General features: G+C 34.3%; 4 protein-coding genes across 4 annotated transcripts; 3 read left to right on the forward strand and 1 right to left on the reverse strand.

Annotated features, from left to right (window-relative positions):
- Positions 1-4,922: 4,922 nt before the first annotated feature.
- TRIADDRAFT_51513 (uncharacterized protein) lies at positions 4,923-9,218 on the forward strand (the record flags this gene model as incomplete). The annotated part of the gene is made up of 5 exons (XM_002107682.1): positions 4,923-6,072; positions 6,718-8,259; positions 8,679-8,751; positions 8,906-8,953; positions 9,179-9,218. The coding sequence occupies 5 exons, from the start codon at positions 4,923-4,925 to the stop codon at positions 9,216-9,218; spliced, it is 2,853 nt and encodes a 950-aa protein (XP_002107718.1).
- Positions 9,219-9,837: 619 nt separating this feature from the next.
- TRIADDRAFT_18353 (uncharacterized protein) lies at positions 9,838-15,647 on the reverse strand (the record flags this gene model as incomplete). Its single annotated transcript, XM_002108489.1, has 18 exons — positions 9,838-10,407; positions 10,516-10,623; positions 10,728-10,838; positions 10,909-11,134; positions 11,206-11,340; positions 11,423-11,646; positions 11,787-12,040; positions 12,116-12,398; positions 12,515-12,649; positions 12,758-12,826; positions 12,918-13,032; positions 13,224-13,295; positions 13,369-13,566; positions 13,664-13,818; positions 14,209-14,516; positions 14,655-14,768; positions 14,960-15,056; positions 15,219-15,647. 18 exons carry the CDS (start codon positions 15,645-15,647, stop codon positions 9,838-9,840), a joined length of 3,603 nt encoding a protein of 1,200 aa, XP_002108525.1.
- Positions 15,648-17,711: 2,064 nt separating this feature from the next.
- TRIADDRAFT_51515 (uncharacterized protein) lies at positions 17,712-19,937 on the forward strand (the record flags this gene model as incomplete). Its single annotated transcript, XM_002107683.1, has 4 exons — positions 17,712-17,924; positions 18,802-18,873; positions 19,082-19,285; positions 19,467-19,937. The coding sequence occupies 4 exons, from the start codon at positions 17,712-17,714 to the stop codon at positions 19,935-19,937; spliced, it is 960 nt and encodes a 319-aa protein (XP_002107719.1).
- A 3,767-nt stretch (positions 19,938-23,704) lies between these two features.
- TRIADDRAFT_51516 (uncharacterized protein) lies at positions 23,705-25,290 on the forward strand (the record flags this gene model as incomplete). The annotated part of the gene is made up of 6 exons (XM_002107684.1): positions 23,705-23,761; positions 23,891-23,894; positions 24,168-24,244; positions 24,354-24,425; positions 24,567-24,776; positions 24,946-25,290. The coding sequence occupies 6 exons, from the start codon at positions 23,705-23,707 to the stop codon at positions 25,288-25,290; spliced, it is 765 nt and encodes a 254-aa protein (XP_002107720.1).
- Positions 25,291-26,332: the final 1,042 nt, after the last annotated feature.

The following is a 26,332-nucleotide window of genomic DNA, read 5'->3' on the forward strand; positions in this document are numbered from 1 at the left end:
AATCCCAGCCAGTCCACAGGACAGTCACTCCCTCTATTGCCAATGTCTGTCTTGGTAGTCTATAACTCGGTAAAAGTGTGCAATTCATGGCGATATGATGTAGACTGCAGCCAGGCACTTGGACGATTTCCTTGCGATCAATCAAGCCAGCAAAGGAATAGTTCAAGAGAGACTTTTGGATTTTGGCCAAAAGTTCCTGCTACAACTGTCATTCGCTCTACTGCCAATGTCTGTCTTGGTAGTCTATAGCTCGGTAAAAGTGTGCAATTCATGGCGATGTGATGTAGACTGCAGCCAGGCACTTGGACGATTTCCTTGCGATCAATCAAGCCAGCAAAGGAATAGTTCAAGAGAGACTTTTGGATTTTGGCCAAAAGTTCCTGCTACAACTGTCATTCGCTCTACTGCCAATGTCTGTCTTGGTAGTCTATAGCTCGGTAAAAGTGTGCAATTCATGGCGATGTGATGTAGACTGCAGCCAGGCACTTGGACGATTTCCTTGCGATCAATCAAGCCAGCAAAGGAATAGTTCAAGAGAGACTTTTGGATTTTGGCCAAAAGTTCCTGCTACAACTGTCATTCGCTCTACTGCCAATGTCTGTCTTGGTAGTCTATAGCTCGGTAAAAGTGTGCAATTCATGGCGATGTGATGTAGACTGCAGCCAGGCACTTGGACGATTTCCTTGCGATCAATCAAGCCAGCAAAGGAATAGTTCAAGAGAGACTTTTGGATTTTGGCCAAAAGTTCCTGCTACAACTGTCATTCGCTCTACTGCCAATGTCTGTCTTGGTAGTCTATAGCTCGGTAAAAGTGTGCAATTCATGGCGATATGATGTAGACTGCAGCCAGGCACTTGGACGATTTCCTTGCGATCAATCAAGCCAGCAAAGGAATAGTTCAAGAGAGACTTTTGGATTTTGGCCAAAAGTTCCTGCTACAACTGTCATTCGCTCTACTGCCAATGTCTGTCTTGGTAGTCTATAGCTCGGTAAAAGTGTGCAATTCATGGCGATGTGATGTAGACTGCAGCCAGGCACTTGGACGATTTCCTTGCGATCAATCAAGCCAGCAAAGGAATAGTTCAAGAGAGACTTTTGGATTTTGGCCAAAAGTTCCTGCTACAACTGCCATCCATTCTCATCGCTGAGCATCTAGTTTATGCCAGTAGATATTATCTTGAGGGATGGACTGCAGCCAGCAAGTTGTACACTCAATGTACATTCTACATTGCCTCTAAATCAAAACACCAAATGCTTTAGTGAGCATTGCAAAAGAAAGAGACTGGCTGATTGGAGGAAAAGTCTCTTCTAGAACTACGATCAATTCTCATCGCTGAGCTTCTACTTCATGCCAGCGAATATTCTATTGCGGGATGGACTGCAGCCAGCAAGTTGTACACTCAATATCCATTCTACAGTGCCTCTAAATCAAAACACCAATGCTTTAGCGAATGCGTTAGTGAGTATTGCAAGAGAAAGAGGCTGGCTGATTGGAGGGAAAGTCAGCTAGAACTACGATCAATTCTCATCGCTGAGCTTCTACTTCATGCCAGCGAATATTCTATTGCGGGATGGACTGCAGCCAGCAAGTTGTACACTCAATGTCCATTCTACAGTGCCTCTAAATCAAAACGCCAATGCTTTAGTGAGTATTGCAAGAGAAAGAGACTCGTTGATTAGGGGAAAACCTCTAGTTCATGCCAGCAAATATTCTATCGATAGAATATTTGCTGGCATGAACTAGACGCTCAGCGATGAGAATTGATCGCAGTTCTAGCAGCAACTTTTCCCCAAATCAACGCGTCTCTTTCTCTTGCAATACTCACTAAGGCATTGGTGTTTTGATTTAGAGGTACTGTACATTGAGTGTACAATTTGCTGGTTGCAGTCCATCCCTCGATAGAATATTTGCTGGCATGAACTAGACGCTCAGCGATCCGAATTGATCGCAGTTCTAGCAGGAAGGTTTTCCCTTAATCAAGGCTAGAACTATGATCAATTGATTCTATTAGTGTCTAGTTCGTGGCAGGGTGATACCGATATATTGTAGTAAAAGGCGGACTATAGTAAGGAACTTGAACGCTAGTGAATATTTAAAGAGAGAGAGAAGTTGATTTTGCAAAAATGAAGGCTAGAACTACCACCGCTTCTATTAGTATCTAGTTTATGGCAGCGTGATACTGATATATTGTACTAAAAAGACGGACTACAGTAAGGAACTTGAAGGGTAGTGAAGGGTATCTAGTTTCTAGCAATGGATATATAAATCCAGAATACCAATGCTGTAGCGAGTATTGAAAGAGAGAGACTGCTTGATTTTTGCAATAATCAAGGCTACAACTACGATCAATTGATTCTATTAGTGTCTAGTTAATGGCAGGGTGATACCGATATATTGTAGTAAAAGACAGACTACAGTAAGGAACTTGAACGCTAGTGAATATTTAAAGAGGGAGAGAAGTTGATTTTGCAAAAATGAAGGCTAGAACTACCATCGCTTCTATTAGTATCTAGTTTATGGCAGTGTGATACTGATATATTATACTAAAAAGACGGACTACAGTAAGGAACTTGAGCGGTAGCGAATCTTAAGGATAAAATCATTCTTAGGAATGGCCGTAACAGATATATATCAATCCAAAATACCAATGCTGTAGCGAGTAATTAAAGAGAGAGAGAGAGAGAGAGACTCCTTCAACGACGATCAATTCTATTAATATCTAGTTCATGGCAGTGTGATATTGATATATTGTACTAAAAGACGGGGAACTACGTTAACAAATTTGAACGGTACCCATCAATCAAAAACGCCAAGGAAAAAACAGTCAATGATTAATCCTGTAATTAGTTACTGGCAAGGGGATAGTTGATCATGGAACTTTCGCCATCCTAAGTTATAATGATGATAAAACTCAGCTATTATGAAATAGAACTCATCATCTGCTCCGTATACAGTCGCTAGAAAGAAGATTAATCCTTCAGTAAATTCTTAACTGGTAGACGGTAGGATAATTGATCTTACCCCTGTCAGACATTACAAATAGGGCTCTACGATTAATCTTCAGTAGCTATCATTACTCATTCCATGTGTTGTACAAGCAGTAGGAATAATGCATGAAATAATCCAATGTCAACTGTTGTAGAAACGGGAATTATCTTACTGCCTATCAGATATTACAAATACAGTATATACTCTACCATTAATCTTGAATCGTTATTACTCTTTCCAAGTACATACAGTCGAGATGACAAACGAAAAATTCACAGAAAATCTTCCAGAAGTATAAGTAATCTCACTATACAGCACAGTACGAGTATGCAAATAAATGCCATTAAACGAGATTATCTGGAGTAAATAGAAACTTTTCAGTAGCCATTGCTCTTTTCATGTACGCGTACTATGACAATATATATATACAGTTACAGTAGAGATAATTGATGTACTTTCAGAAACAACCTAATGGAAACTGTTCCAAGAACGAGCGTTATAGAATTCTTGTTTCTGCGACCGTTTACATTAAGTTATAAATCATTAACAAACAGTAGGATACAGTGTTAACCCTCGTTTCTGAAATAGTCTGCATTATATATTATAGCGTGTCTAATCGCTTTATATATACATAAGAAGAGCAATGACTACTGAAAGTTAATCGTTCTACATTACAGATAGTGCGGCAGTCCCCTGAAACAGGATGTTGTCATATTATATCGCTCGTAATAATCTTAACGCTTCCAATTAGTTTAACAGCAATGAATAGTAAACAGATTATGCGATAAACTTTCTGAGGCCATGGCTCTTCCCATGATCTACTAAAATTTTCATATTTAAATATGGACTCAAAAATTAGCAGTAGAAAGGCGTTCAATTTCGTCATGATATTTGTATTTAGGATGTAATAATGTGTCCAATTTGGAAGCGAAAGATGGCAAGTTACAATATACGACTAGAACCTAGAATCGAGATACATGTCTAGTAGATTCAATTTAGGAAAAAGGCATTTTTTATTATGGTCAATAGAACATTTACGTGACTAATCATCAGGAATTCACCGACTAAACTTGACAGTCAACATAACAAAAATGCCATAGTTCAATAGTAATATGGGCATCGATAGCACAAAATGGAACCTGTTTTAAACGGTATATCGTATCTCACTCAAACAGTTTGCCTAAAATCTGCTTATTGCAATCTACAGTTTCCTAAGATAATCCCAGACTATTTTACTACCTACAGTGGTAAATTAGTCATTTTTCGTTTATTTGGATAGGCAATGCATATCAGGAGAATAGGAGAATAGGAGAATATTCTACATCAGACTATTCTAAAAATTGCCGTTACTGGAAATGAATACTCGACAGATCGCTGAACTTTATTTAGATATTGCGTACGGTAGATTATTACTCTACATGAATGGGCCTAACGTAATGAAAAAGGAGAGATCATCAAGTAGAACTTGTTATACTAATTTAGAAGATACAGCAGAGGATGATGGCATCATTAGTTACTCAACTTAGACTTAATTGAATGGCTTATTGATGGTAATATCTATGTATAGATTGCATTAAGAGTATCTTGCATTGAATTGAAATTGTAATATTAACCATTTTTACTCTATTCATCAGCTTGGTAATGCCTAATATAAGCATTCAAAAAGCCAATAGTTTGTTAATTACAGCTACATTCTGTCTAATATAAAGCGTATGGCAAATATTTTCAAGACATAATTTCTCTTACCTGTTCCGCAAAGACATTGGATCGAGCGACAATATCTTGGACCACTTTAGCTGTCGATTGGGCGTAAAAAAAGACTTTTATCTGACTTTGATCTATCTTCAGGTATTGATTCTACAATTGCTTTGGGATTTTTCCAAGTATTCAAAATCTCTCAAGGTAGAAAACTTTTCGAAAACGAATACTCAAAATGGTTTGTTGCTATTCTTTCGTGTTGATATTCCTAATGCTGTCTATTGGCCAGTCGACAGCAGTTCCAATGAACTCCAGTTTTCACGCAAAGACCAAATTTTCCCTATCTGAAAATGTACAATGTTGCTGCCATGAAACAGTAGCCTTTTGCGATCTTCACCTGAAAGACAATCTTGTCATAACCAATAAATGTTTCTCCTACGTTACTACCCTAACGTTAAATGAGCCTGCCGTGGGCACCATCAAAAAATTCCACGCTAACTTTACAAGAAATATGCAGCATTTAATCATCAATGGTGGCAGAGTCGATCTGGCCGAATTTAATGTCTTTATCAATTCTTCCTTGATGATGCTTACCTTAAATCAAACGACAATCGATGGACAAGAACATCCACTGCCTGCAATTGAGACAATTAAAATCTATCAAACTAATTTAAATCGTTTACCTTTTTTCCATCCTAGTTTCAATCCGAGGAAAAGATCGCTAGGAAAATATGTGGGCAGTTTACTTTTGGACAATAATCAAATCAAAAATACCGATGTGGATATTATGTCAGCTGGAGTCTATGCTCACTTGGAACGTTTATCACTTCGTGGCAATCAAATTTCTAGTCTTGTAAATTTTGAAATTTTAAACTTTATGCAAGGGTTAAAATGGTTGGATTTATCCAATAATAGCATCAGTACAGTTGACAAAATGACTTTAGCACCGTTAATTCAATTGCATTATTTATCGTTAAAAGATCAACGGATTACTGGGCCTTTCCAATTTCAAGCCGATTTATTAGATTCGTTATTAACACAAATTAATCATCGATGGCAATTACGCATTGAGTTACCGCAATATGTCTATTGCAATTGTACTACATCTTGGATTCAATCTTGGATTTTTAATTCCAATCCAGATTACTTTGTTGCTAATTATGATCAAATTGCATGCTTTAACAAAGTATTGCCAGGCAACAGTCAAAGGGCAATTAATCGTGTCGACTTTAGTCGTTGTCTATGTCGGCAGCATGATTGCCATGATCCAATGTCATATTGCCATTACTATACTATTAACGGTGGTTTTGCAGCGGATTGGCAATGTGGTAAAGGATATGCAACTTACTTTGATGGGAGCGATCTTCGTAAACGATGCTATCCATGTAAGTTAACATCATATCTCATTTTAGCTGATGTATTAATTGCATTTATTTTCTATTTTCCTATTTCATACCAAATGAAAAGGGGGAAAAAAAACATTTACTTAAGGCCTCAAATTTCATAGTAGTATGATTATTCTATTTCCATCCATTATTAAATAAGTTAACACTAAATCTCATTTTAGCTGATAGATGGATTGTATATACTATATTTTCATTTTCCCATTTCATATTAAATGAAAAGGAAAAAAAAGATTTATTACTTGATGCCTCAAATTTCTTCAGCAGCATGATTGTTCTATCTCTATATTTTATTGAACAAGTCAATACTGCATCTCATTTTAGCTGATGAATAGATTGCATATATTTTCTATTTTCCTATTTCATATCGAGTAAAAAAGGAAAGAAAAAATCTTTTTTACGCCGTACATCAAATTTCATAGTACTGCATTTTTTATTGAATAAGATCTACCAAACTTAATCATAGAGGTTACCAAAAGAGGACGATGCAATTAAAAGTCTTCTTCATACAGAATAGTATTAAAATACTGTACTAGCGTAGAACAGTCAATAGAAAATTTCTACTGTAGTAAATAGAATTTTCAAATTCTTGATCTTTCAGCTAATATATCCTTCAAACCCTTTTAGTTAAAACGGCCTCATGTCGACATTCTGGAACAGAACTGTCCTGCTCAGGAAATGGTTATGATAACGTTCTCCGGCGAGAAAATTTGGGTGATGCAGCTACAATATACCGTAAAGTTTTCGACAATAATAATGTATTCCTTTCTACGCTTCATTTGTTTGGCTTTAATTTTGCAAATCAAAGCGATTTAATTGCGACTATGGCTCTGATCCATAGTCATTACTTCACTTTATCTGTCAGTAAAATCGTTATTGAAGATTGTATTTTACCCCAATTGGATGTTTTTCCATTTTTAAATCCGTTATATAGCGCGCCTATAACAGAATTGGTAATAAGAAATTCTCATTTGCAATCCATTACTTTGCCGCATCCAAGACTTGTACCAAACTTGCAAAAATTGTACTTAGAATATAATAATTTAAGCGCTTTTCCAATGCCACCAGCGCCATACGGAAATTTAACTTTGTTGATGTTAAAAAATAATGCTATTCAAGATATTCCGTCAGACTTCAACAATATGTATTCGAGATTAAGTAAAGTTGATTTAACCTATAATTCTATCCAACAAATACCAACACATCTTCTGGATAAATGGCGTCGAAGTCGTTATACATATGTAGATTTATCTTATAATAATATTAAAATATTACCTACGTCTTTAGCTGAAGTGATCGTGACTAGGTCAGCTAGGATGTATTTTGCTGATTTGCTTGATTATATAGTCGTTCCAATTCGTTTAAGAGGTAATTTAATTCCATTTGATGCTTTAATTGCATTTACATCCAAATTGCTAATGGATAACGGTAATTGTATGCCACGTACTGGTCAATTTAGTTCTAATCAGAGCCACGTAATGTTCTATCAGCAACATTTTTTCGATACTTATCTACCATGTAATTGTCATTTTGCCTTACAATTAAAACCATTATGGATCAAATGCTTAAATTTAACACATCGTTGCTCGAATCAAGGCATTCAACCAGGACAGCCTCTAGATTCGTTATTACATCATCGGTGTAAGTGCAGTAAAGAACGTGATGTATGTGTACCATTTGGAATTTGTCATGAATCATCGACAGAATTGGCATCATCTTGCGTTCTCGATTTCAGAGCAAGGCGTAGCAGTGTTCTATCGCAAGGCACAATCGGCGATTTACTGTGCTATAACATATCGGTTATAGTCTCGCCATCGACACTTCCTTCAATCATTGCACCACCATCGAAAAGTTTATCGACATCGACAAGCTTTACAAGTATTGTAACGAGTAGTTCGATTGATGACATTCAACTGACTCAAACGGAAACAGTAAAAAATGACTATGATAGCTCAGTAACAAATATTTCATCTAGTCCATCGAAAGCGCCATCCAATCATATCATTATTCCACCCGATAGTAAGAAACCTGAGCCTACTCCATCCATTGCTATTACTACAATGCCCTCTTTGAATCGCTCTACTAATAATTCTGAATTTCAAACTAATCCTATAACACCGACATTAATCGCAAACGCTTTTGGCGGAGGTGATGAGAAAGTTGCCTATGGTAGGTTCATAGTATGAATCATTCTATCGGCATTGCATGTTCGTATTTGAAGTTCATGATGCAATTTTTAAGATATTGGCTAAATTAAATTCATTCAAATCGAATCAATTTCATTTACATTAGAAAGTCATTAACAGCTAATTCTATAATATTGATAAATTGTTATATTTCATCTTATACAGAATTTAATAATTTATTAACGATTATGTTTTATTTTTGGCTCGTATTGTTATGGTGCTAAATTAAGTACTTGTATTTATTTATGACCTTATTTGACTATCGTATTAGCTGTGTAAAATCAAATTCCTAAATTTAAAATCGTCCACGACTAGTTAATAAGTAACAGCAACATCTTGATGTTCGACAGTACTGGTCGACTGTTTGATGATGATGAAAATGACAATTTTTTTTACTTTTAGGTGTGGCTGGGGCTTTAGCCTGCGTTGTTATAATAGCCGTAGTCATAGCTTATGCAATTTACAAAAATAAATGGTAAGATAATAACGCAAGTTATAAGGAATAATTTAAATTATTGCATCATTATCGTTTTCGTATTCTAGTGATTTAAAATCAGTAAAAGGTTTTACTGACAATTTAAATAGCTGCTAATTTGAGAATATCGCAATGTTGTTTGGCTTATCTTTAGGGGATTAGGCAAGTACAATTGCTTTGCGAAATCGGATATAAGTCAAAAGTAAGTAAAATTGAGCAAATGTTTAAAATCAATATCTTGCAACATGCCATTCTTTTCTTACCATAACTGAAGGATACTTAGAGCCTAACAGACAATTTTTAGGATTATTTAGAATTAGCATAGAAAATTAATTTCTCTACTGATTTGCAAAATAGTATTGCATAGACTGCAATAGGTTACAGAATAATTGAAGTACCATTTCTAAGTAATACATTTTTAACCTAGGGCTTTGGTGAACAATGAAGTTCTGAATCCGTTGAAATGATTAATCCTGAGTAAAGTTTAAGCTTGATTAATTTTCAAGCAATGAACAGATCTTTAGTAAAGATGTAATAGAACTCATGAATCTGTATTAATAGATACGTTTAATTTGCATTATATTTCCTGAGTTAGTACCGTAGATCTGTTCAATCAATGTATTTTCTTAACAACATACTCTTATAATCGTTTGATAATACGTATAATGTACATATATACATGGGTATCCACTGAAATTGTAACGTGGATAAAAGCAAAATAATAAAAAATTAATCACAAACCAAGCCATAAATTCATACTAACATTACGTTGAAAGTCAAAACAGAGACACTAGAAAATCTGCTCACTGTAAACAGGCAACAGTAATTTATTAATTTTCACAGCGGAATGCTTGCATATTGAATAAATTTGCTTACTTGATAATCGAATACCAATTTTTGGCAACATTTACATTGTGTACAGAAGACATTTACAGTTTTTTAATCAGATAGGTAGAATCATACTGTAGAGATAAAAAATAATGGGGCTTTTTAACTCTATCGAAATAATAACAAAAATTTTTATTACGTTCCATAATAATTTAAGAGTTGATATCAGACTGTACAGTATAATTACGAAGATATCCTTTACGTCGAGAGACTGTTAAATTCGTGGTTAAAAGACGTTTTTCTCTGCACTATACAATGCTTTACAATGAAAGAAAAAGCGATTTCTATCGCTTTCAATATGTCTACAGTCGGTAATATGGCTTCCAAACTCTCACTGTCGTGTATATTTGATAAATCATGCGAAGAAGAATTGTCACTATTCGAGATATCCATGTCGTTACTATTGCTTTCATTTACTTGTACGATTCCGTTGGATATGCCACTTGCAGTAGTGCAATCCACACTTGCATCAGGGGTTACATAATTTGAATTATAGGTAATTGCTGTTTTAGCCGGTGAAGATGTCGATGAATGCATAATCCTTCCACACTGAAGGAGTAATGACACAATATCCTCACACATTGGAGGAAAAGCGTATCCGAATCTTGCTAATGCTGGTAAAACTGTTCTAATTAGTTGATTCAGTGCATTTGCAGGAAGCACAGATAACATTAAAGTGACATGTTCAAGAATTTGGTTAGCAACATCCATGGACTTTTGAAGAGGATAGTGTATTGCTAAATGTGAGGCCAGTGATATACCGAATAACTGAATACAGATAATTACAGATAATTAAGTAATGGAGGGGAAGGTATGCATTGAATTAAAAAGATACAATCAACTACAATTTCATTATCTACGGAGCTATATACATACTTGCTTGTCCAGTTGAGGTTGATTGATCAATTCTGGAATAAAATCTAAACATACATGCATAGATGGTACACCAGCAACCATCATGGAGATAAGTTCACTGGGATAGGACTAAAAAATAAATGCAATAGTCATTGATGATGTTACCATCATAATTTACAATGCTATAGCAGAGTAAGACCATAACTGTCTTATCATTCTACAATTCTTTAAACCTGAAAGTGGACCAGCTTGGTAATATTCGGATATGATATAAAGACTTGATGCAAATGGGAGCATATGATGCTCCGAATCTCCTGCAGTTCGCTAAGTCGTAACGACTGTTGCTAATACAAGAATAATAATTACATGTTAGAGCAACATAGAGTAGCTAAATATTTAAGATGCTATCAATACAACCTGATGATCTTCATTCGTTGGGAGGCAAATCTCCAACAGTATTTGAATTGCAGCTGTTTCCTGGACATAAATAAAGGCGCTTTTAATTCCTTCTTTCCCTTGTATTTCTTGGTTATTTACGATATTGGCAGATTTTTCTTGTACAATGTTATTTAGAGATGCGCGAAACGCTGTCATGTAAGTATTTAGGATATGGAGTACTATTTCAAAAATAGGTGGGCACCTACAAATAACAATTTATTCAATTCAGTAAACTAGTAAATATATATTAAGTCCTTTAATTTGAAAACTTACCTAAAGACACGCTTATCACATTTTAATATGATTAAGGGGGTAACAGTCAGACTTTCAGCAGATATGACATCTAATTGTTCCGGCAGATCCGTCATTTGTGATCGATATAAAGCCTTAATAGTAGGTATCCATAGCCTAAAAAGGTAAATTATGTACTCTTTAGCATTATTACACATTTATTCATTATCTTAGAATTAATCGACTACAAGATACTAACTGATGAGACATAGCAGCGGACAACCTATACCACAATTTGTTCACCATCAATGCAATCTTGCGCGGAGTATCTTCTTCAATCATCAATGGTAGTGATTTGATTACTAAATTAGAATAACTTAACAGTGATTCCATAGGCAAGGACATTAACTGCGTCAGTAATAACATTGCCGCCATTGGTTGGGTGAAGGATTTTTCTAAAGCTGTAAAGCGGTGCAACAGTAACTTCAATTTAAAGCAAGTTATCAACATTATGTACACAACTTATCCAAGATCATATACTATATACCTTTCCAAGCCATCTCGTGATTAATTAGAATTTGCCGGATGTGTTTTGGTATAAATACCGGAGTGTCACCTTTGACTACGCTTTGATTTGCTCTTAGCTCAGAGTTATGAGATTGAGTCAGCTCTTCTTGCATTTCTTCAACTTTTAGCCAGTGATCCACCATACATAGCTGACGGTGATGTGTTACTAATAGACGAAGTAGCATAGGATAGATCTCGCCGTAGTCTTCCTGGTGACTTTTAGCTTCCAAGAACAATTTTCGTATAGGCAGTTGCGATATTAGCGCCTGGCTGTAAGTTTTTCTTGCACTAATCTTAGTTTGGCTGGTTACTAAACATTAATAAGATGTTATAGTGAATTGAGGAAGAAAATAATGTAGCTAGGTAAGTAATTAATCGTGTATACCTGGCTTTTTCGTCTTATTTACGAAATGATCTTGATATGCCAATACATAATACAATACTAGAACCTTACTAGCAAGGCTGATATCATCGTGAAATATAGATATAACTTCATCGTCACTGAAACCTTCCAATACAAACAATTTCTGATCATCTGGGTTAATATTAAATTTGCTCTGCGTTGATGAACCGTCGTAAAATAGTAGATCTACAAACGCTTCAATGACGCGAGGCATTAAAGAATGCAAAGGTGATTGCGCTGCTCGAATCTGATTATATAGCCAAGTCTATCAAAATAATATTTAAAAGGTTAATAATATTAAGTGCAATATCATACGTCGGCAAAGACGATACGTGGATAGATAATCATCAGTTTTTAGCATTAAGTAATTACTGTACATACCTTAACTTGGACATTATGCTTATAAAATGCTTTCATTCGAAGTAGTTGGTAAATACAGTGTATTGGTAAGAAGCCATCAACATTTGCATTTAAACTGGGTGTTACGAGAACAGTAACTGCGTGTCTTGTTAAAGCCTACAACAAATGTGCTAACAGATGAGCAATAATAGAAATTGCAGCTGCTAGTTAATACTGTAAAAAAAATAAAGCAATCAGTTTGGATTGTTAAAATCAACTATTAACCTGTTCTTTAAAAATAACTTGTGTGAACATAATTTTCATTCTTGATAATGATTCTGATTTTATAGGAAGCTGCATGTCGATAAATTAAAAATTGCAAACAAGTAAGTAAAATCCTCATATGATGGTGAGTTTGCTAAGCTAATAACGTCGCATAACTTACTTTCATGCCAAGTGTTGAATTTATCAACGACTCAATTGCTGAAAATTGTGAATTAAGGAAATGAATGGCCACTAGCAGTAGCGTCTCACCAAAAGAAGCATGGACTCCACTGATGCTTGAGTGTATAAAACAAAAATCCGCTTTAATATTAACGTTTTAAATTGATGAAATTTTGATATATAAAAGAGGAATAATACCAAGTAGCACAAATAACTTTATTGCTCACATTTCTTAAAAACAGAAATAGAAGGATTTACTAAACATCTAGCTGGGTTTTACGTATTACGATTTAAACAATGGTCTAACCTTTCGTAAAATTTACTTTGATGAACTAACGATTGTAGCCATCTTAAAATAATGTTCTCAAATTCCGAAGATCTAGATTGAAATAGAATATTAGGATAGCTGGCAGAAAAGAAACTGAAAAGAATTTATGGCACAAATTGCTTACTCTGTTACTACGGGGCAAGCTAATATAGTACACAGTCCTAGGACAAGAAATCGAACGCCGGCGGCATTTGCGGGTGGTTGTAGAGTAATTAAGCGCAACAATGCTCGGCATTCTTGTCGATCAAATTTGAGTCCAGCGAAACCTTTTACAGCACAGTAGACACGTAGAATAGAACTAGCCCTAACCACTGTAGATTCGCTTATTTTTTCATCAGTAGATAAATCCTAACACCCAAAACCGATGGCTCAAATTAGCGACTGTAAGTAAACTTGATCAATTTGAATGATGTCCACACTAGTAAAATACCTGAAAACTTACATTATCTGTAATCAAATTGGAAGTATCGATATCATCCAATATAGAATTGGCAAACTTTGAATGTGAAGGGAGTAAGAAGAAGACTTCGCGTAACAAGCATAACCTTAATTTCTTAACGTGTAAATTCTTCGACTGTAATTTAGTAAGAAAACCTTGTAAGATTCAGTTGCATTTAACTACAATACACGTTTTACGAATGATAATGATAACGTACGCTTGGAATATACTTTACATTTTGTAATCTATCTTCCTACTACGCTATCATCTAAATATAAGTACAATATTGCTGTCATCTATATGTATATCGTACACACATTGATGCACAGATCAGATGTAAAATTATCGCAACTTATATTACAACAGTAAGGTCTTCTCGAATATTTTAATAAATATTTTCCATCATCAAATACTAGCTAATGTTGCTTAAAATATTATTACCATTTCAATTGCAAAACTGTTGGATGTACGTAATAGTAGATGACGAAACTGTCAAATAATTCATTTATTCGGTTATCATCTCACCTTATGGCCATTATGCAAGTATTGAGAAAACCAGTTTCGAACTTGAGAATTATTACCCAGTAATATACCGCTAACAAAGCAGACAATATCGGCATTCTGTCCTTGAATATCTTGTAAATTATCGGCAATATCTAATGTTAATGCAACAGCTAAAGTGGGCATTTTACAATTAGAAATGACTTGATCTCTTAATAATGGGGCATAAGTGGGATTTAGGCGACAGAAACGACATAAAATATCAATTCTTTTTTGAGATGCAGATTGATTTTCTTCTGTCTTGTCCGAATGGTAGATTAATCCTTGGCAAGCTAAGAAAATGAACATGATGATTGGAATTTACACTTGATGTAGTCTATCATTTGGTGAAAGGATAGATTTATTTTACGTTGATTTGAATAAATACTGTATTTAATAGCGAATTTAGATTTGCCATTTGCTCACTTTACCTTGATCGAATAAATATGGTAAATTCACGATTAATCTGCAAATGACTTCGGAGCCATTTTCTATCATTAACAGTGCTTCGATTACCTCATTAATTGGTAATGCGGAAGGCATCTCTGTATTAGTTAAAAAATTGAGTAAAAAGTAAAGCATGAAGAATTGAGTTGCAAGATATGACAATTATCAAGAGCGAAAGAAAATGAGCTATAGCAAAGTACAGTATATCATCGAGGAATTTCATTTTACTTTGCTGTTGTTATGTTGGCATCGAATTGATGCCTAAGTTCATACTTTTATGTCGTCTTACCTGCCACTAAAATACAGATAACATCCACAATTTCGTCCAGAAATTGGCAGTGATCGATCAAATTATCACCAGCGATAGCAGACGAAGGAAATTTAGACTAGATGATAACAAGCAAAAAATGAAGTTACGCTTGGTTTAACCTCTCTAGCTACTCTTTTAGAATAATGCCTTCTCGTCAGAAGCAATCATGGCGATATTATTCATCTTCATGCAGTCAATTGATATTTCCTATTGGTTCAGACTTATGATTGAGCCATACTAGTCTATCCAATGTGCTTACATTATAGATCAGTCTGATCGTTTCGTTTAGAACAAGTCGACAACGATTGAAACCTTCACTTCGTTCAAATTCTAATTCAATATTGTGATAGGGCATATATGATTCTGATTCTCGATGGGCTAGTTTCTTTCTAATTTCCAGCTCTCTTCCGGCTTCCTCATTTAATACTAAAAAATTGGATGAGGTCAAGCAATATTCGATCGAATTGCAAACTTGATATTGCAAAATGCAAGCAAGGATCGATTTGCGTGTGTTGCGTTGGCTGTGGTCGTTTACGGATTGGAATACATATCGTACTAGACAAGGTAGAATAATTCTAATCTCCTTTTCTTTCAAGTCTTGAATTTGGCTTGCATCGAAAGTGCGTACGATGGTTAATAGCTTGGAATAGAGAGCATCATTAGCCATGATTCTCATTTTCGACATATTCTGATTCAATCGGACGTTCTTGACTACTGTTGCCTAGTCTGCAGTACAGTACAGTAATAGTAGTTGGACAGTTACAGTACTGTACTGTATGCAGAATACAGTACAATCCGTCACCTGTACTGTAGCATGGTGATAGTACAGTACTGTACACTCATTCTACAGTATACTGTAGGACTGTACACTGTACACTAGTTGACGTGCTGCTATACTGAACCGTACCGTACCGTACCGGGCCTTAACCGACGCTCACTCTAAATATGAACTGGAGGTTAACCCTCGGCAATGCCTAGACTTGAAAGCAAGTCTCTGAATAGAAGACAACTTTTCGTTTCATATCGGTGTTGTTGTTCACTACAGTAATACAGTAAGTAGTTTGGAGAAAGCTACACGTTAGCTACTCTATCCAGCTCTCCGGCTTTATTCAGAAGTGACAACAACTGGATTGGACACAATCCAATAGACTTGTGTCTGTAGTATCTAGCGGACGACATCCAGTACATCTAGTGTTCTATCCGTAATATATACGGAATAATACAATGCTTATACAGTTTCATTTTTTACTACACAAAGTTCAAATTTTGTAGACACTCTTATCCATTCTTAACAGTACTGTACAACGGACTCTCTGAATATTGCATTTCGACAGTAGATTGAAATTGGAATTTTAAATTTAAATTTTATTCATTCGCCTGCTGCAATCCTCAACTCTGGCTCACAAAAAAACTTTTCGTAAATCGGTTTCGATGATTCATTCAAATACACAATTGTATATATAACTAATAACTGAATCCGTGGTAGTATAGTGGTGAGTATCCCCGCCTGTCACGCGGGAGACCGGGGTTCGATTCCCCGCCACGGAGCAGGTTCAATTTTTTTTTTTAATCGTGATAGTACTGGTATCGGCATGGACTACAGGACGGAACCGTGTAGTACTTACAGGACAGCGCACAGTATGCCGACTGGAGCCCATACTGGTACATTGTACTGTACGGTGCTGTACCAAACATTACAGTACAGCACTGTATAATTAATTATTAGACGATTTGCTTTTGCCGGGTGCGGTCAGCCAGTTACAGTGTACAGTACTGCACTTGTACCAGGGACTACTGCGTCTCAAAGTAGTCCTTGCTATCATGGCATGGACTACAGTGCTACAGTACAATGCAGTGCTACAGCATTGTACTGTACAGTACGGTACATTGTACAGTAGTGCAGTGAAGTGGAAAGAGACTCGGCTGGAAGGCCGGGCAGACACAAGAATCTTTAAGTAAACAGACATCTTTTAGCCAATTACTCGAGCAAGAGGCTACAAGCAGAAACTCTAGAAATCGAGTAGTTCCTGGCTATAGTTAAATAAAGAAATAAACAATTTCAGCGCATCGATCCATAAATGACAATGAGCTTTTAATTTTGTAAGTGTTTCACTCTACGGCACCGATGTTAGGCCGATCCAAAAGGATATTTAGTAGCCTAATATGATCATGGATGATCAAGTTGACAGTATACTGTACTACTAATGTACACTGTACAGTACTGCAATAGTTGAATACGAGCGAAGGAATGGCTATTGAAAATGATAATATTGCACGCCACTATTAAAGGCGGCAATTCCGTAAAACGCATTTAAGCGGAAGTGATGGTATACACTAGAGATCCTACAATTTGCGAGTCTTTAGATATACCATGGGCTATGTTAGGCCTCTGATAATATCGCACTTGGCGATCATCTTTATTAATCTAAACCATACCAGTTTACAGTATAAATAGATTTTAAATGCTTTCATACAAGTATCATAACAGAATTAAGATATTGGCATTATAGTTGATGCATCATCTACGCTCGTTAAATATTCCAATTCGCTGACGTTGGCTACATGTAATTCAATAAAAATTTGAACTGCAAAGAGTTGCACAATTAGTCTACAATCAATACCAGCTTCATACTCGTCAATTCTGAAGGGAACTGGAGAATTTCAATGACATCGTACATTAATTGGTACAATATTCAGTTGACTTAGCTTATCGTGGTAATATATTGGCAACATGGCAATTAGTGATGCAACATTATTGATAGAAGCAGTGGCCCGTGAGCTTTTGCAAATGCAAGCTTCAAAACGAAGATATTTTATAACCTATTGGACAACGATAAAATTAGCCTTCTCCGGAGTCACGATTTTAACCAGTATTATAATAATTGCAAATAAGGAAGGTGCCTCCATTGGTAGTTCGTCTTTAGCCCTAATCGGCGCTTTCATGGTATGTGAAATATTATCTTGATTGATCAAGGTTTGGCTTGCAATTGATAATTATTACTGGTATTATACCCGATTATATAATCATTTAGCAATTATTTGTTATTCAGTGTTCATAGCTCATTTTGGCTGCGGTAGTCAAGGATTGATCAATATACATATTTCTTATGTGAATTTTAGATGTTGATTAATAATGTTACTGCCATATTTAATCTTTAATGGTACAGTATAAATTAAGAATTTGAACAATCAAGCGCAGGCTACAATATAGAATATTAATGTTATTCTTGTGTAATCCTTCACTACTCCAATACCATTATTTAAATTTTATGCTGAAGTTTGAATTTATTTATAAACGATATTGTCAAAAAAATGGACCCTAGGTCTCAATTTAGGATCATCGATTATAATTATTTATAGTGAAATAATTGCTAGATTACAAATGATTACCTCAATATATGCCAATAGTTGTGTTACTATAGGTTCAATAGATCATTATATTCGATAAAGTAAATTTACGAACATGAAGAATACCGTAATATTGAACTAGAGTATAACCTTGTGCTGAGCTAGTATGTAGTCATTATTAATCTGAGAAAAAATCTCGGATCTCTAAATTTTTGCGTAATGTATCATTTAATTCTTTATCCATCTAAATATTCTAACTTATTTTTTGAATAAGTCAATCGCCAAATTAGTTATTAAATAAATATACCATTCTATGTAACTTCTACGATACCAGAATTTTAACAGGTTCTGAGCCGATGTATAACTAAACAGCGATAACAATCTTAAATGTATCTGTCCTATATATATATATTAGACAAAGTCATAGTTTATTATTCCTCATTAATGTAATGCTTTACTTTTTACAATTTCAGTCTGCCTTAACTACCTTGGCATGTTTTCTTTTAACATATTCCAATCGAGTTCTGAAATATTTCGCTAACCATGTAAGTGCAGCATTGTGATAAGATCGCGTTGGCTTATTTTTTTATTATGGTACAATGGCTTGACAATTCTAGTCGATTCGTGATCAACTTGGGTCATACTCGCTAAATCTGTAAATTCTTGATCTCTGCAATTTATTACCGTTTATTTACTGTATACCCATGTATTTTAAGAACCTAACTAAAACGTATTTAAATTATCTGTATTTAGGTTAACCTTTGCAGGCTTTGTCTTGCTATCGGAGAATTACCGCTAATAGTAGCATTTGGCTTTCAAATTTATCAAGTGATCACGCAATCCGATTCTATGAAAGTTCAATCTGCCACTATCGCTAATTTAATTACTACAGGCCTAATATTTATATCTGCATTCAGGGTTAATTATCTCATGAAATCATATGGCAAATTATTGGTGGTAAATGTATTGATAATTTAAAATACTATCGTATAATCGCACTTTCCTTTATTAATATTTTTTTACTTTAGAATGTTTTAAATTGATTCGATGTTAGAAATTTTTTTCTTTTTTCATCGTCCGTGCCCCTTTAATTATTATAAGATTTAAACAACTATCATGTAATGTTTCTTATTTCTAGTCCTTGGAACATTCGCGTCGTAACGCTATCACCGAGAGTACTACAGATACGACTATTACGAATACAGTTAGGGAGAATAGTGAAATACCCCCGGAATATGGCCAGCATGATCCCGAAAGGAACAGCGAATACTCTACAGGAACGAATCAAGAAAGTGAATCTACAGTCAATGTGATACTGAACCCATTTCAGGAGAGCCTTCTTTCCAATGAGAGTATTAATAAAGTACAGGATACTAGTGCCATACAGTCTTCCTCATCTAGTTCATCGATACTTGATGAAACTATTTTACCGGCAATACGTCCTCAGTATCATCAATTTAAAACTTCCGAGAGTAATCTAGAATGTTTTATAAACAGTAATCATAATAGTGAACCTACAATCAACCCAATTGTTTCTATGATTGAGAGCTTTAGTACCAGAATGATTTCATCATGGAGAAGCTATTACCAGCTCACTTATGATACTTAGAAAATTAAACATTAGGGAGTCACAATAAGTCGCTGTTGACAAGAAAACGAACATTGAAATTGTTACATGTACTTTCATAAATGAAATTTTTTCGTCTTCTTTTATTATTCTGTGTAACATTTCATCTTATAGAATAGCGTAACCAAATTAACAGAGTACATATGATAGTAACTTTATATTGAATCTTTAATTCTAGCCGCGCACACTGATTTTTTTTACTCTATGCAGTGTATGGGCTTTGAATGAATAAAGAACTTATAAATTTAAGTTTTTACGGATTAGCTTATGTTATAATATGCCAGTAGTAGATAATCTAACATCAATAACCCTTTATACGCGTATCTTTACAGTATTTGAAAAGACTATCGAAACTAAACACCTGGTACGATTAGGTATGAATAAAACCAATTTTGCGTTTTGCGAAGCTGTAGTAAACGTGTACGTAGTCTACGTCAATTCGCACTAGTATATTAAATTCCTCTATTGAAGTTCTACCGCAAAATTTTAAAGCCTTACTTGATTAAAAATAAACTATAGCTATACGCAAATATATAGTAGGAATGATTAATAAATAAAACCTCTCTAGTACTTTTACTTTTTAGTGTTGTATTTAATTTTTTATGTAATTCTACCCGATACCATGTTAAATATTAACCTAAAGAAACATAAATTATGACAATGGCATATGATGGAGGTAAATGTAATTGAAAATTTTTTTCATATTTGTAATAATGCATACAAATTTATGGAACTTACAATAAACTTTAGAAATTTCTTGACAGTCGCGTGCAATGTTACTAATACTGTAATGAAACTAAAATAGCTAGTAAGAAAACATGGTAATAACATCAATAGCAAAGCATGAAAATCTTCAACGAATTATTCAATGGCATTCTATTCTCTTTTTGTTGGGCTATAAACTAGTTATTGTTTAATTTATATCGCTTCAAATGATCATAACTATTTTATTAGCGCATTTCCAGATGGAAAAACATTTTTTAATATTTAAAGCTACTAGTTGATGGTGAAGTTACCAAATTAGCTGCCATGTCTTTTACTTTGTCTATGTCACGACTTACGAAGATGCAGTGCATACATTGCATCTTTTGCAGAATATTTTGCGAATAGGATCGGATATTTCTTTAATAAAATAGCCGTAAACAATAGAATTTATAATAATGTAGCTAAGAGCTAGGTACCTCAATCTTTTTACTACATCATGAAGTTTTTGTAGGGCTTTTCCTCCAACATTCGATATCTGGAGAAATATTCTTAGGGCTAAACTAATAGTAAGAGGAAGCCATGTTAGGCAATAAAGCACTACCAACAAGCCAAGCAAACATGCGATGCGTGTATGTTTTCGAATAGATTTTAAATTACTACCAAATTTACCATTCAGGTTACTAAAATTTCTGGTGGCAATTTTGTAGACATTATAATAACAGATAGCCATGATAGTTACTGGTATGATAACGAAGAAAACAAAGTGGCCCATACGAAATAGAATTTCTTTAATGGGCCTTGGATTGCTGACTGATTTGCAAGTACTCTGTGAATCATACCGAAATATAATCAAAGGTAGGATACCAGCAAAAATAGTTAGTATCCAAATGATCGTAACTGCTAAAATAGCGTATCTTGATCTTGAATATATTCGATAGCGAAATGGAAATTTCATTGCCAATAATTTGTCTAAACTAGCTACCATTAAATGTAAATTGACAACACTACTGCAGATGAAATTAATACTCTTTATTATATCGCAATAAACCCAAATGCCATCGTAACCTAGATCGAACCAATAAACAATAACGTACAACGCAGCATAGGCTATATCACTAAAGAATAAACTTCCCATAATAGTATTAGTTGTTGAATGTAATTTTTTTCTAGCAATAATCACTACCAATAGGCTACCATTAAGTATGATTGCTATAGAACCAGTAATAGCCCGTATTAGCAAATCAGTTGAAGTAATAGAGGATTTCTGGAGAGTAGAAACTGTAGCAATAGTTTGATTCGCTGTATTAGACGACATCGTGAAAGTATAATTACGTCTGCATTGATAAGAAGACAAGATTGGACGAACTAATACGACTTGAGACGAGAAGTTATTATTTCTCGTAAAATATCTTGGTGGTGATAAAGGTAGGTTGTTTTTAGACAAGAAAAATCAGAGTCAGAGCTTGCTTCAATTCTGAAAACTTACTTTTAACCTGCAACAGTCCTTGTGATTATATTCATTGCAAGAGTAATTGCAAACGATATTATATCCGTTTATTTACAGTTAATAATTAATGCAATTTTATACTTTTAGATTGACATTTTATAAATAATTTGACAAAAGCTAAGGTCTTCTATGCCAAGATAAAGCAAGCATTCTTCGAAGAGGTAAAAATCGAAATAGAAGCCAACTCTTTTCAATTAATTACCTTGTGTCAGCAATATTAAAATTGTGTAATAATGTTTGATATTCGAATCTATAGAGTTCTCCTAACTTAAGTTAAATCATTAATGATAGAAATTTAAAACATTTGTGATGATAATACTGGTTGCGCTAATCATTTACAAGGTTCCAGTATTTATTGTTGAATTATTATTAGTCATAGTCAACCCTAGGGATATCATCAAGTTAGCTAGACAATATCTTACTAATGGTACATATCTGCATGGATTATGTGGAAAAATACGCTGATATATAATCATATATTACTATTTTTATAGTTAGATGCTTATTTATCTTTAAGTATTTTAAAGTATCAATATGTAACGCTTTTACTGACCAGATAGAATATTAAATTAATTAGTCGATTAATTAATATGTAACAAAAAAATACACAATTGATTACTTCTTATGCAAGATATCAAATATCGCAACCCGTCTACCATGTTATTAAATTTACCATGCGATAGATGAAATATTATCGTTGTTTGTCGTCATTATTTATTAACTTTAGTAGTATTTACCAGGAAACTAATAAGAAAGACGGACAGATATTAATAAATTAAAAATCGATTTATAAATCATGTCCCTTTTCGTCCATTTAGACTAGATTTGAACCAGGGGCACCTTTCTTAACCGTAAATTCATTCCATTTAAAATCACTATTTTTCTTGTTATAACTTTCAATTGGACGGCAATTGCTGAATAACTGGTCCTATTCCTTATTTCATAACTCAATAACTACCGCGATTCATTGACGGAAAAAACTCCAATAGTTCGTATAAAGGATATAGTAAATATAGCTTAATATGATTGAAGGCCATTACCTGTCCGCGTCTACTTTTCATGATGGACGAGAAACAAATCTCACGAAAAGTTACAGTATTCTCAGCGGATCGCTTATCCAAATGGTTACTATAAATTAGGCTACTCTTCTAATAATAATTCCTTTCTAATCATTTCTCCAAGGAATTTCGTAATCGTGCACGTAAAAGTGTAGCCGAGCTGATATACTAGAAATAGTAGACATATAAGCCCTAATTGCTGTTATTATTTCTTTTTCTTCCTCTATATATCGTATATGATAGAGGATACAATTCTCCTTTATTTACTTTTCAATCATCTTCTCTGGGTACCATAATGATTAGTGTTCCTTAACCGAGTGATTTAAATAAGATTGAAAGTACGGTAACTTTATTTTTTACATCATCTCATCAATATCAACAAAGTTAAATTCTGTAAAACTTCAAATATGAACAATCTTTACTTACTATATAAATAATTGCCAAATCTGTTTTGTGCCTGTAAAGGATGTCTTCCAAAAATGGCTAAATGCTCCATGAGCAATAAGTATTTTTGGGAATTAGAGAATACAAATATGGTGTGATCTATCTTTAGAAGCAAGTAGCATACTTGAGGGAAATCTCTTTTAATTACAAGTTGTTGACGTAAGTAGATCAAGATTAGAATTGAAATTTAAAATAGAATCTTGTAATTTTGACTTGATTAGCCAGGTTAGCTTCTTCTATAAATAAACTTTGCAATTTCGAAAATAGAGTGAAGTCGTGTGGTGGTGTTTTAGAAAGAGTAAAGAAATTCTATTAGCAAGATAGCGCTTTAGTACTTTTACAATTTTATCTAGTACAAAATGAATATGAGAGATAATGAAGAATTAAGCCGGGAGGATATGTCTATTACTCTGCATCACATCCTCCCATCAAAGATAGTGAAATCTTTACTCTGCATTAGCGTAATCAAGTTAATCTTAGGTATCCTTATTCTATCAGTTAGTACCTGGTTTATGGTCAATCAGAAATTCTCCATGTCCGGAATTGTTATTATTTCCACAGCCGGTGGAATGACTGTACGTAAGTTATCAATAATTGACATTTACAGTAGGGAGGTACAGTGTCATAACGTAGCCTATTTTAAATTTTCTTTTTCGGAATGTATTGATCGGATCTTCCTAATAGTCGGTCATGGTTACACTGCTAAATTTAACTGTTCTACGAACCAAATATTTTTGGGATACCTACCTTAGAAATGTAAGTGGATTTGGATGTCTTGAATGAGAATGTTTAATTCTTCGTATGAAAAGCTTCATTTTTTGAACAATAAATTCGAATTTACTCCAAGGTTTTTATTTTAGGATAGCATTTAAAAGATATTTATTATCCATTTTATAGACAATGCTTGTTGGAATTGGTCAATTATTTCTTGGGGAATTAACAGTATCTATTGCGATGTATCTACATATGAGCGAATTAAAACCTGGTCCTCATAAACAGATTAAACTTTTTGTAACCCATATTCTCTACATTTTCTTTGGTATTTTCTTGCTAGCTGCAGCCTTAGAAAATGTCAGACGATTAATAAGATTTAAATTGCCTAGCAATGTAAGGATATATGTAGTGGGAACGAACTGTTTTCTTCTATAAAGTGATAAATACGCCTATAGTATCCATTTCCTGAATTTTGTGACAACTAGTTGCTTTTTTCCTACTGATTGCTATCGATCGCTGAAAAATCTCACCTAATGGGGACTGTTCCATTTTCTCTTAATAGGTTATCGTTCCATTGCAATCTCTGGATAGTAACCGCAATGATGGGAATTTGCCCATTGAAAGGCAGTTAGGTGTTAGCGTCGGAAATGAACATGAGATATTAAATCCTGAAGCAAGATGCAATGATACTAATTCGCAAACTCATCGCGAAATGGGATCATCGTCGCCTAATTTTCATGAACATTCCTCAGATATTCTACCTTCCTATGACGAAGCAACCAATAAGATTCGTCAAGATTCGCCTTCCGATGATAAAGGGGGTCCAGTTTTATCTCCGTTTGAATCAACGCTAACAGTCAGGGCTGTAACTGAATGCTCAAGCCCTTATTGCGAAACTACTGTGTGAACACCGTCTATAGAATTGATATAAAGAAATTCTTCAGCCTTATTCCTTGGTAGTTTTAATCCGCGCTTGTGTGATGTATATTGTGACAACTATTTCTAATTTTTCGACTTAAGCCATTTATGACAGGATCGACTTTATATTTGATTAGCAGATGACTATACTAAGGAAGCCACTATGTTTTGGTATACTTTAATGCATATATGTATCATTTTTAGTCGATACAGTTAGGTATCTAAATGGTTACTCTTCTTGTTGGATTAAAGTACAGACGCAACAAAGGTTAATTTCTGATGTTAATTGCTATTAGAAGAATAATTAGATCTAATGTGTTATTTACTGTTTAACCTACGCACTTATCAGTACTATAATATCTACCAGGAATTAGTTATTGTACTAGTAAGAATATAGTCGGGCATGTCCTATTAACTTCTTCAGCTCTTAAAGTTGAAGGAATTCATCATGAAATAAAGTTTAAAAGTCAATCAAGTAGCTATTCCATTTTAATAGCAGCAACTTATGTAGAACAGGTTTACCATCAACCCGTTGAAATAATTTCCTTCTAAACTCTATGGTAAATAATACTTCAATTTTTTTTACACTACATAAGATTTAATCGTCTAACTTGAGTTTGTGAGTTCAGTAGAATCGATGGTAATGTAATTATTAGGGCAATATATCAAGCCTGATAATATAATCTGAACATGTGAAGATTACATACTTCGTCAACAAAGTGGCAATAATATTTAAAGTTTTAGAACACAGGACAGAGTGCAAGCATTATGCTAACAGTATACCTGCTTTAAACAGTCTCGTTAAAAAAATAGATCATGAAACTTAACGGTCACAACGCCAGCCATTCTGGAATCAGTATAATACTAATGATTACAAAAGAGTTTAGAAACAATCCTTAATTACTCGCAGTAAAACAAATGCAAACTTTACGGTAATGTGACAAGGTGTGGTAGAATTAGGCCGGCATAATAATAACTTACAGGTGCAATCTTAAATATAAAGTCGCGGTTTGAGTAATATCACAGCTAGG

This window comes from Trichoplax adhaerens, genomic scaffold (genome assembly GCF_000150275.1).
Source record: "Trichoplax adhaerens TRIADscaffold_1 genomic scaffold, whole genome shotgun sequence".
In the NCBI taxonomy this organism is placed as follows: Eukaryota; Metazoa; Placozoa; class Uniplacotomia; order Trichoplacea; family Trichoplacidae; genus Trichoplax; species Trichoplax adhaerens.